This window comes from Oncorhynchus nerka, linkage group LG20 (genome assembly GCF_034236695.1).
Source record: "Oncorhynchus nerka isolate Pitt River linkage group LG20, Oner_Uvic_2.0, whole genome shotgun sequence".
In the NCBI taxonomy this organism is placed as follows: Eukaryota; Metazoa; Chordata; class Actinopteri; order Salmoniformes; family Salmonidae; genus Oncorhynchus; species Oncorhynchus nerka.
Window position 1 is genome coordinate 29562764 of NC_088415.1, and position 11635 is coordinate 29574398.

The window sequence follows — 11635 nt, forward strand, 5'->3', positions numbered from 1 at the left end:
TTCGGTAGTCGCCACTATGCTAGGCAAGTCATTCAGAAAGCTAGTGGGCCGGGGATAGCAGAAGGGTCTTCGGTGACAACGCAACGGAAAAGCCTGTTGAAACCACATCGGACGATTATGTCGGCAGACCAGTCGTGATAGATCGGTGGGGCTCCGTGTTGGCAACAAATGGTCCAGGCCAATTGGCAAAAGAGGAATTGTAGCCCACAAATTAGCGGGTATACCTCTTCGGGTAGCCGGGTGATGGGCCTAGCTCGAGGCTAGCTCAAGGCTAACTGGTGCTTGCTTCGGGGCAGAGGCGTTAGCCACTCGATTGCAGTTAGCTATCTGTGATGATCCGGTGTAATGGCCCAGAGCTTGAGGCAGGAATCCGGTGATGTGGTGGAGAAAAGCAGTCCGATATCACACTGTGCAGACTGGCAGGTGTCGACCGAGCTAAAGCTGGCTGGTGACCGAGCTAAAAGTAAAGTCTGCTAGCCATGGCTAACAGTGACTACTAGCTAGTAGCTAGTTAGTTGGCAAGCTGCTGATGGAAGTTCCACTTATAACGAATAAAAATAGCAGATCCGTACCACAGTGGGTGGGGAGTTTTGCAGGAAAGTATATTTAGATCATTGAACATGTTTGGGATGCTCTGGTTCGACGTGTACGGCAGCGGGTTTCAGTTCCTGCCAATATCCAGCAACGTCACACAGCCAAAATCAACAGCCTGATCGACTCTATGCGAAGCAGATGTGTCGCGCTGCATGAGGGAAATGGTAGTCACACAAGATACTGACTGGTTTTCTGATCCATGTCCCTACCTTTTTTTTAAGGTATCTGTGACCAACAGACCTAATTCATTTATTTAAATTGACTGATTTCCTTATATGAACTATAACTCAGTAAAATCTTTGTTGCATGTTGTGTTTATATTTTTGCTCAGTAAAGTTGAATCGGTACTTGGGGGCTGAGTCCATAATAATTGTGTGGAGCAGACCTAGCTGAATTAATAATACAATTTTTTTCCACAGATAGCCAGCCTAGCTGCTTAAAATGTTCAACCACCAGATGAGCATGAGGGGTAATTTAAGTACAATTCTTACAAGCCTGTTTTGGCTGGTCTGTAGCTTATACTTGAGATGTTTGAGGTTGCTGGTGAACCATGATGTGCAGGCATAATCAAAGTGGCACTGGACTAGCGCACATGCCAGAGTCCTTAGGGTGTATATAGCTAGGTTTCCATCCAATGGTGACAGATTTGCATGTGAATATTCAAACATCTGCATAAAGATAATACCCACTCTGGTATTGGCGCTCAGATACAGGGTGGGTATAACCTACATGATGAGATTATTATGGACACTTTTGTCCATAATAATCTTATCATGGACACTTTTGTTCATAATAATCTCATCATGTAGGTTATACCCACACTGTATCAGCGAGATCATTTTTATTTGCAAAACGGCAGCCATCGATCATCATGTCACCAGAATAAGACCCTCAATATTTATTGAAAAGCGCATCACCATGCACATTCAACACCCTGTGAAGTTCATCATAATTTATTTAATCAAGCCTAATAAACTGCATGCTTTAACATAATGTTGTGACATTTTTTATCCAACATGTACAGTTGAAGTCGGAAGTTTACATACACCTTAGCCAAATACATTTAAACTCAGTTTTTCACAACTCCTGACATTTAATCCTAGTAAAAAATCTCTGCTTTAGGTCAGTTAGGATCACCACTTTAGTTTAAGAATGTGAAATGTCAGAATAATAGTAGAGAGAATTATTTATTTCAGCTTTCATCACATTCCCAGTGGGTCAGAAGTTTACATACACTCAATTAGTACTTGGTATCATTGCCTGTAAATTGTTTAACTTGGGTCAAACATTTCGGGTAGCTTTCCATAAGCTTCCCACAAGAAGTTGGGTGAATTTTGGCCCATTCCTCTTGACAAAGCTGGTGTCATGACGTTGGCCTGTGGGTAGGTTTATGACAGTCATAAATACCTCTTCCCCCCCTTTTTCCTCTCTCTACCCTACTGATGTGAAATTTGAAAACCCCTTGGTTAACATAGGAACATCAGAAGGTTGGGGGAAATTAACTATATTCTGATAATCCGACCAATTGAACATATGCGGTGGTACTTAATGAATATGATGTCAGTTCGGTTGTCATCTGAGACATTCTCATCAATGATAAGATGACATAAACTCTACAGTGGAAAGTCTGCAAATTGTAGTTATCGGATTCACATGGAATTGTTGTTCAATTTAAATGTTTGAATATAAAATTATTGGTGAAGAGATTAAATGTAATTTTAGCTTCCAAATGAGAGATTTGGGTTTTCATACGGTTAGGGCTCTGCTCAATCAGTGGCCCGCCCCTGTGAAGGGACATGGGTTATAAAACAGAAGCTTCTAAAGCCATGACATAATTTTCTGGAATTTTCCAAGCTGTTTAAAGGCACAGTCAATTTAGTGTATGTAAACTTCTGACCCACTGGAATTGTGATACAGTGAATTATAAGTGAAATAACCTGTCTGTAAACAATTGTTGGAAAAATGACTTGTGTCATGCACAAAGTAGATGTCCTAACTGACTTGCCAAAACTATAGTTTGTTAACAAGAAAAATGTGTTTTAATGACTCTAACCTAAGTGTATGTAAACTTCTGACTTCAACTGTACTTTCCTCACATAGAAAGGTTGGATGGAACCCTGGTTAATGCCAAGCCATTTTGAGGATGCTTGAATTATATTTTGGACAAATGTACACATGCCTATATGAGACTTATGGTACATTTTAAAAGTTAAATGACGCTTGGATTGGAGAGGAAGCAGAGCGCATCTCAGTATCAAAAGTAAAAACACTGCCAGACTGACCTGCTACTGTGCCTTTCTAGACCTTATAAACTGTCGAGAGTAGACCACAACTGATCCAAATGGAATTAAACATTCAAATCACAGGGATTACTTGTTGTTATTCATGACATTTTCACTGCAGCCTAGAGTAGAATGTTGTACTCCCTTCAAAATAATAAGGAAATTGTTCATTGCATTGTGGTGTTGTAGGCTAGTCTAGGTAGGGTTATTGTATTGTCCCTAAACAAGATATTCTAGGGGAGCTTTTTGAGCTACGTGTCTCATGTCTTCAATGTTCTTTCATGCACAATGTTGCACCTGGGCTTTCCACTATCAGCTATTCCTATTTGTTCTTGTGGATTCATATTGAAAATGTATGCAGCTATTAATTTATTTTATTTAACCAGGTAGGTTGACTGAGAACACAGTGAGAACACAATGAGAACACTACTTCCAGCAGCATCTGGTCTCCCATCCAGGGACTGACCAGGACCACCCTGCTGAGCTTCAGAAGCAATCCAGCAGTGGGATGTAGCAACTGCAAATTGGCCAATGTGGTTTGATTTCTAGTTAGCCTATTGCAGATCTGAACAATTGAGCCATCTAACACTTCTGTGGATAGAGGGCAGGCTAGACAGAATAGAATAGATGTGAAAGTTAGCAGTCGGGAAAAGTGTGGGGCATAAGGGAAGTACCAAAACACCTTGATATAGGGGAGGCGCATGCAAGCCGATGAGTAAATTCAGCTAGGATGCAATACATTTTATAGTAAAACCTGCAAAAGAGTGAATGTAAACCAGGGGGAAAAAATGTAATACCCTCCCGTGCACAAACAAAAAAAACACACAACCTTGCCGAAAGCAGCAATAAAAAGTTTGGATGGCAAACCCCCCCAGTAAATGTCGAACTGTCCCTAATTTGTAAATACACTTCATTATCACCCATCATAACCCAAACACATTAATCCTGTTTTTGTTGTCACAAACAAACAATCCATCTCATGTAGATAAACATGTGTGTTTTTACCTAGCCAACTGTGTTTAGATCAAAGATTACTTCAAGAGAGAGAACTTCGAAGAAGGAAAGGAGTGTCTGGTTTACAAGAATTCTAACGCGAACCGAATTTGAGATTTACTAGTCTAAACCATTGTAACCCGGATGTTAATACTGCGTAGTGTACCGGATGTTCTTTCATTTTAGCTGAGATACGAAAATGGGCATGCTAATTGTTAGCCTCGTGAAAGAGTGTGAAATTATACACTTTAATTGTGTTTTCTGATCTTGAAGGAGCTAGTTAAGGGTTCAACCAAAAACGTTAAGTAAGTATCTACGTTATTTCAAGTTAAATGACTTTGAATCAAGGTATTAACTCAAGGAAACGTAGCTAAGGTAAGCATCAATAGCCAGGTAACGTTATCTACTTTGCCAAAGTTAGCATAAGCGACCAAGTCCTTGTTAGCTAACTAGCTTTTTTGAAAAACTAGTTGGTTACTGGTGGTATCGTTTATTTTACGATGACTAAACATTTTTGTTGCATTTTGTGTGTAACTGAAATATTTAGCTTACTAGTTAATCTAAATTTAAACTAGTTGACGTAATTAACGTTAGCTGGCTACGTTTTCACAATAACAAGCTTCTTATTTGTAGCACGGTGGCTATCCAGTTAGCTGCATGGTTTAGCCAGCTAGCCATTTAGGGTTAGCGACAGTCAACAATGTCATAATGTAGGTAGCTAGTTAGTACTCTAGCGTTAGCTAGCTGGTCATTACTGTTAACAAGCTACGCTAGCTTCCCGACTGTTGTGATTAGTTAGCGGTAGCTTAGTTGAGGAACGCCTCAATGTAGCCAGTTTTCCGAGGCGGAGGTGAGTATTGATAACTGGTAGCGCAATATCTAACAACATTGGGTCACCATCAGTCGATACTTGTGAACATGTCAATTCAAAAAACACGTACATATACCTATGTTTGTCATGTACAACTGCAGTCTATCCGCAGGGTAAGAGTTACTGACATTCATACTTAAGAAAAACTTTGATTCCCAACTTTTTTCGTTTACTGTAACATCAAGTACATTTTGCTCTGCCCAGGTTACCTTTGAAGTACCCCCTCATGTGCACTTTAACAATAAGCCTATGGCCTCATGAGTCTTCTCAAGTACCCCTGGTTGGGAAACACTGGAATACAACAACCGACGTTTTCCTAATGTTGTGTTGCTCAACTGGAGACGTCGCGGTGGTGACTGACGTACTACATACACAGATATTCAATTGGCACAAGCGCATTCGCGCTAAATTGAACTCCCAGGAAAATTCGGTGTTTGCTTTAAATAATAAAAATAATAAAAGTATGAATTTCAACACATAGTTACAGGTAAGCGTTTTTCAGTTAGACATTCCAGCGTGTCTTTGCGTTTATGAAAATGTACATTTCATAAGGATGTGGTAGCCTAAACCTACCGGTGACGTTAAAACTCAAATGTATAAGGTAATTTCGTCAAATTTGTGAGGCTCATCAGTTGCTTATTCAACATATTTGCAGCTACTTCACTCAATCCCGTTTTAAGTCTCCCTTCCCAGCTGTTTTACATTCCCTGAGACGAACCAGAAATATTCCCAGATTTTCATAAAACAGCCACCATCTGCTCTAATGTATTCACGAAACAGCAATTCAAGAACATCTATATTCCCAATTAAACTGATTGAGATCAAACGATTAGAATGCAGACACATTTTTTACATTTCACTGGTCAAACAAGATTGACATTGATCATGCCATGGTCTATTTTGAAATGTATTATGCCTAATTTGGTGTTTGAGGGTAGCCTATTAAAAATATAAATGTTGGGCATATGCAAACGTTGCAATTGAAGGATGGATTTTTATGCATATTCTATAAATATATTCAATAAGCTACATTTGTAGGTACAACCTTTAAGAAATTATGATGAAACCATTAACATTTGGCGGGGGGTGTGTGTGCTACCAAATGTTTGTATTTATGTAAGCTCACACTGTCCTGCAAAATCATTCTGTTGTCCCGCATTTGTGTATTTTAAATGTGGTCACTTTAGGTGTGAATAGTGTTTTGTCCCTCCTTTTCTTGTAGGAAAGCAGTTGAAGTATTCAGACACAACACAGAAGTTGTTGGGATCGTCCACCCCTAACACAGTGATGACCTCACAGCAGCATTCCCTCCCCAATGCAAATGTCAACCCTCCCCTCCTCATCCCCCAGAACTCATTAGCTCACCCGGGCAGGCCTCACATTCATCCAAACCAGCTGGACTCTACTCAGAGTAGTGCTGCGGGGCACCCTGCCTCCCACACAGGTCTGATGGGCGGTGTGGGGTCCTCGTCGGTGGGGACCTCCAGCGGAGTTGCAGTGAATAGGGGCACGTTGGCCTCCTGCACTAACTCTGCCTCCTCAAGGACGCCCTCGTCAGGACGCTTTGAACCCTGGCCCGAGGAGGCCGTAGACAATGCTTACGGCTTGTACTCACTGCACCGCATGTTCGACATAGTGGGAGCCCAGCTCACGCACCGCGATGTGCGAGTCCTCTCGTTCCTGTTCGTGGATGTCATTGACGAGTATGAGCGCGGTGGCATCAGGAGTGGCCGGGACTTCCTGCTGGCTCTGGAGCGCCAGGGGCGATGTGATGAGACCAACTTCAGACACGTCCTGCAGCTGCTTCGCATCATCACACGGCACGACCTGCTGCCCTACGTCACACTCAGGAAGAGACAGACCGGTAAGTGTTGGTTTCCTTCTCAAACTTTGCCTTTTTCAGGCCCACTGTCGTTTTATATTTAAAAAAAATGAAAGACCAAACTACATGTAATGGTGTTGAGACTGAGAAACGTAGATTCCCCATCTGCAAAATGTTATGTTGTCAATCTCCTAAATGTTATCCCGAATATTTCTCTCCACTTCTCGCCATCTTGAAAACACACTTTCTAGTCCCTTAGTTAACAATTGACAGTTTACGTTAAATTGAAATATTTTAAGTCACTAACCAAAAGCCTTCATCTGCTTTACATTTCAGTGTGCCCAGACCCAGTGGATAAGTACCTGGAAGAGACGTCGGTACGTTATGTGTCCCCCAGAAGAGGAGGAGAGAGCAGGGAGGCTGCACCCCACAGAAGGACAGGTGGGTTTGACTCTGCATGTATACAGCTACATATATACAGTATACTGAAGTATGTGGATACTGCTTCAAATTAGTGGATTCGGCTATTTCAGCTACACCAGTTTCTGACAGGTGTATAAAATTCAGCACACAGCATGCAAACGCCATAGAAAAACATTGGCAGTAGAATGACCTTACTGAAGAGCTCTGTGACTTTCAACGTGGCACCATCATAGGATGTCACTTTTCCAACAAGTGAGTTAGTCAAATTTCTGCCCTGGTAGAGCTACCCTGGTCAACTAAGGGCTGTTATTGTGAAGTGGAAACGTCTAGGCGAAACAATGGCTCAGCCGCGAAGTGTTAGACCACAAAAGCTCACCGACCGCGAAGTGCTGAAGCGTGTAAAAATTCTGTCCTCAGTTGCAACACTCCCTACCGAGTTAAAAACTGCCTCTGGAAGCAACGTCAGCACAAGAACTGTTCGTCTGGAGCTTCATGAAATGGGTTTTCATGGCTGAGCAGCCGCACACACGCGTAAGATCACTATGCGCAACGCCAAGCGTTGTCTGGGGTGGTGGCTCGCCGCCATTGGACTTTGGAGCAGTAGAAACGCGTTCTCTGAAGTAATTAATCGCTTCACCATCTGGCAGTCTGACGGACTAATCTGGGTTTGGTAGATGCCAGGATAATGCTACCTGCATTACAGTGCCAACTGTACATTTTGGTGGAGGAAGAATAATGGTCTGAGGCAGTTCATGTTTCTGGCTAGGCCCCTTAGTTCTAGTGAATGGAAATCTTAATACTACAATGACATTCTTTGTGGCAAAAGTTTGGGAAGCCCTTTCCTGTTTCATCATGACAATGCCCCTGTGCACAAAGCAAGGTCCATATAGAAATGGTTTGTCGAGATAGGTGTGGAAGAACTTGATTGGCCTGCACAGAGCCCTGACCCCAACCCCATTGAACACCTTTGGGATGAATTGGAATGCCGACTGCGAGCCAGGCCTAATCGCCCAACATCAGTGCCTGACCTCAATAATGCTCTTGTGGCTTAATGAAGGCAAGTCCTCACAGCAATGTTCCAACATTTAGTGGAAAGCATTCCCAGAAGAGTGGAGGCTTTTACAAGAGCAAATTGGGGGGGTTTGGAATTACATGTTTGACGAGCAGGTGTCCACATACTTCTGGTGATGTAGTGTATGTGTGTTGGGGGAATTAATATAATTGGTGGAAATAGTGACATAAATACATCTGTAAATGTCTTTGCCCCCCACTCTACTAACAGGTCCCCAGCCAGTGATCTGCTGTTCTCCATCGGGGACCCAGGTGGGCCCTTCCCGCACCAAGCCAGGCCCCCCATTACCCAGCCGCAAAAGAAAGAGGGCCTACGCCACAGGTGACTGCAGGGAAAAGCAAACCTGTGGTAAGGGCATTTTGAGTGTGTATCATGAAAGCACGGAAGAAAAATACTTCTTAAGTAACTTTATGCTTTCAAAGATTGTATCTACTTTTTGTCAGTTATTTCATGACAATGAATGACAAAGGACTTGGCTAAAGCACATGCATACAGATCTGCGCCAAATTATACAGACGCTGATTAAAAATTAATGATTGCGTCATGATTCATTGACAGTATAGTTTCCAATAGACGGCACACCTCTTCCTCTGTGTCACCCCTCCCCTTGTTCTTCCCTATTCACCCCACACCCCTGCAGACATCCGCCTACGAGTGCGTGCTGAGTACTGCCAGCATGAATCAGCGCTTCTGGGAAACGTTTTCTCCAACAAGCAGGAGGCTCTGGAGAGGCAGTTTGAGAGGTTCAACCAGGCAAACACTATCCTCAAGTCCCGGGACCTGGGCTCCATCATCTGCGACATCAAGTTCTCGGAGCTCACCTACCTAGATGCTTTTTGGCGGGACTACATCAACGGCTCCCTGCTGGAGGCCCTGAAGGGTGTCTTCATCACAGACTCACTCAAACAGGCAGTGGGCCATGAGGCCATCAAACTCCTGGTCAATGTGGATGAGGAGGACTATCAGGCTGGCCGCCGCAAGCTGCTCCGGAATCTGGTCACAGGAGTGGGGGCAGGGTCTGCAGCTGAAACCGCAGCCGCACTTGGAGGGAGCAGAGGGACTCCATCCTAGAAACGCATGCGTCTGCTGCTTTTAGCAGAGGGGGAACCCGTGTCCCGAATAAGAGAACTTGACTTCATGGTGAGGACAGGAGCAAGAAAAGTGAAAAGGCTGTTCTGTTTCAGGAAGAAGTGTGAGGGAGAATGCTGGGTGCCCTGCCCTTTCATCTATGAAGGGAATGTGAAATAAAAGTGATCCAAAGCAAGTGAGTCAGGAGATGTGGAACACAGACCGAAGAGAAGTGCTTTGAAAGTTGAAGGGCTTTGTTCTTTCTGCTGGAGGGACAATGCTAATATTTTCTATTGTAACTTGTGAGTTGACTATAAAATCAGATTTGACATTTTCTTTTGTTTTCACACATCTATTTCCCAAAAAGTGTTGATGAAATGTCCCCTTGTAGACTTTCTTCACATGGCTATAAGCAGGCAAGTCACTGTTGGGACATTTTGCATTTTGTTTATTGCCAGGCTAGGACAGAATCCTTGTAAGCCAGAGACATTACCATCATACAATTATTTGGTAGTAAATAAGTCTGACATTTTCTCACTGCTGGTACCTTGCTGTCAAATGAACAAATATTGTGAACAATATCAACAAGAATGATTCACAATATTTGTTCATTTGACAACAAGGTACCAGCATTTTGAGAAGGGAAAAAAATATTAACCTTACCGAGAAGTGCTTGAAAATTTGTTGCATCACAAACATGCATTCAACAAAATATAGAATGCAATTTTTTTAAAGCGGTAAGTCATGTTGAAGTCATTTTGCTCCCTAAATACTGTATCTGGGCAATTCCACGGTAGCAGTAACACTGAGACAGCCGATGTTTCACTTTAAAATGTATGTCAAACAAAAACCTATGATTACAAAGTTAAACTAAGCATACAACTCTATGCACAAGAACTTGTTTTAAAAATTTCCGCAGAACATTGCACATGAAAAGTTTGGTAACCGAATTACAGCACAAATTGTCATTCTGTTACCAAACTTTGCATCGGCACTGTTCTGTGTTTTTGTAACATTTTCAGTTGGAATTGTAAAAATAGGCATAGAGTTGTAAGGTTTGATTAATTTTGCAATCATTGGTTTTTGTTTAACGTACATTTTAAAAAGTCTCAGTAGCTATGTTTCCATCAACTTGTCAAGTGAATTATATATATTTTATCTGTCCACATTTACAAAGTTTGCATAGAAAATGGTTGCGACAATTGCCTGCTATGGTGCGTTAACTATTGTGTGTATTTAAAAAAAACAGCTGGGCGTAATGACGGCACTTAAAAAAAAAACTGAAAGTGTTGAATAAAAATGAAATGGTTGAAGTGTTTCCATTATCCATTTAGGCAAATTGCGCGTGACTAAATTGGCGACAGCCTGTATGCCCTCCCACCTATCTGTTTCATGTCTCAGGTAGACCAAGTTATCTGGATAGAATGCAATAGTTGACCAATATTTGCCGTAGTCTTTTTTAAATATTTATACATTTTACCCCTTTTTCATAATATCCAATTGGTAGTTAGGCTTGTACCATCGTTGCAACTCCCGTACGGACTTGGGAGAGGCGACGGTCCAGAGCCCTGCGTCCCCTGAAACAAAACCCTGCCAAGCCACACTGCTCGCTTAACCAGCCGCACCAGTGTGTTGGCGGAAACACAGTCCAGCTGGCGACCGCAGTCACCGTGCAAGCGCCCGGCCTGGCACAAGGAGTCTCTAGAGCGCGATGGGACAAGGATATCCCGCCGGCTTAACCTGGACGACGCTGGACCAATTGTGTGCCGCCTCATGGGTCTCCCGGTCGCCTGCGACACAGCCTGGGATCGAACCCAGGTCTGTAGTAATGCCTTTAGCGCTGCGATGCAGTGCTTTAGACCGCTGTGCCAATCGGGATGTCTTATTTGCCATATTCTAATCATAATCGTGCCAATGTAGCGCCACGGCCCGTGCCATGGTGACTCCTGTAGATCTGTAATAATTGGATGGTGAAACTTGCATCCAGCCAACCAGAAAAGCAGGGCGAAGCAATTCAGGGAATTTTGAAAGTCAAAACAATCCTTGTTCTGCAAAGAAACATTTTTTAAATTGAAAAATAGATTTAGCAAGCAGTAGGCATTTACAATGAAATGTGGAGTGGAGCTTTTATAGTTACGTGCCCGCATACATTAAAAATTGCCAATCATAATTCATTTGAAAAAGTTTCCATAATTTGTTGCAATAAATGAAGTTAGACGACAGAAAAATCCACCCATGTCGAACGGATAATAATTCTCATATCTGCCGTTTCCATTACACGTGGCACATTCTTATGATGTGACATTGCTTGGTCAATGGAAACCTGCCTCGTGTCACTTACCGTACTGTGGAATTGCCCGTCTACTCTCTCGTAAATTAAAAAAAAAAAAATTGTATTCACCCATGGCTCAGATTTCTTACTGATTTTGTATGTCAAAATTTGCATATAATTTGAAAAAATGCTACATTTATTCTTTAAGCAATTGTTTTGTTATCGTTATATTTGTGAG

General features: G+C 42.4%; 1 protein-coding gene across 2 annotated transcripts; it reads left to right on the forward strand.

The window, feature by feature from the left end:
- Window positions 1–4040: 4040 nt before the first annotated feature.
- On the forward strand, window positions 4041–9459 carry LOC115102239 (death effector domain-containing protein-like). 2 transcript variants are annotated; one of them, XM_029621942.2, is made up of 5 exons: window positions 4041–4244; window positions 5963–6604; window positions 6899–7003; window positions 8268–8405; window positions 8698–9459. In XM_029621942.2, the coding sequence occupies exons 2-5, from the start codon at window positions 6028–6030 to the stop codon at window positions 9126–9128; spliced, it is 1251 nt and encodes a 416-aa protein (XP_029477802.1). In that variant the 5' UTR covers window positions 4041–4244; window positions 5963–6027; the 3' UTR covers window positions 9129–9459. The 2 variants fall into 2 exon arrangements, with proteins under 2 accessions (XP_029477802.1, XP_029477801.1); XM_029621941.2 differs by having other exon boundaries at window positions 4041–4174.
- Window positions 9460–11635: the final 2176 nt, after the last annotated feature.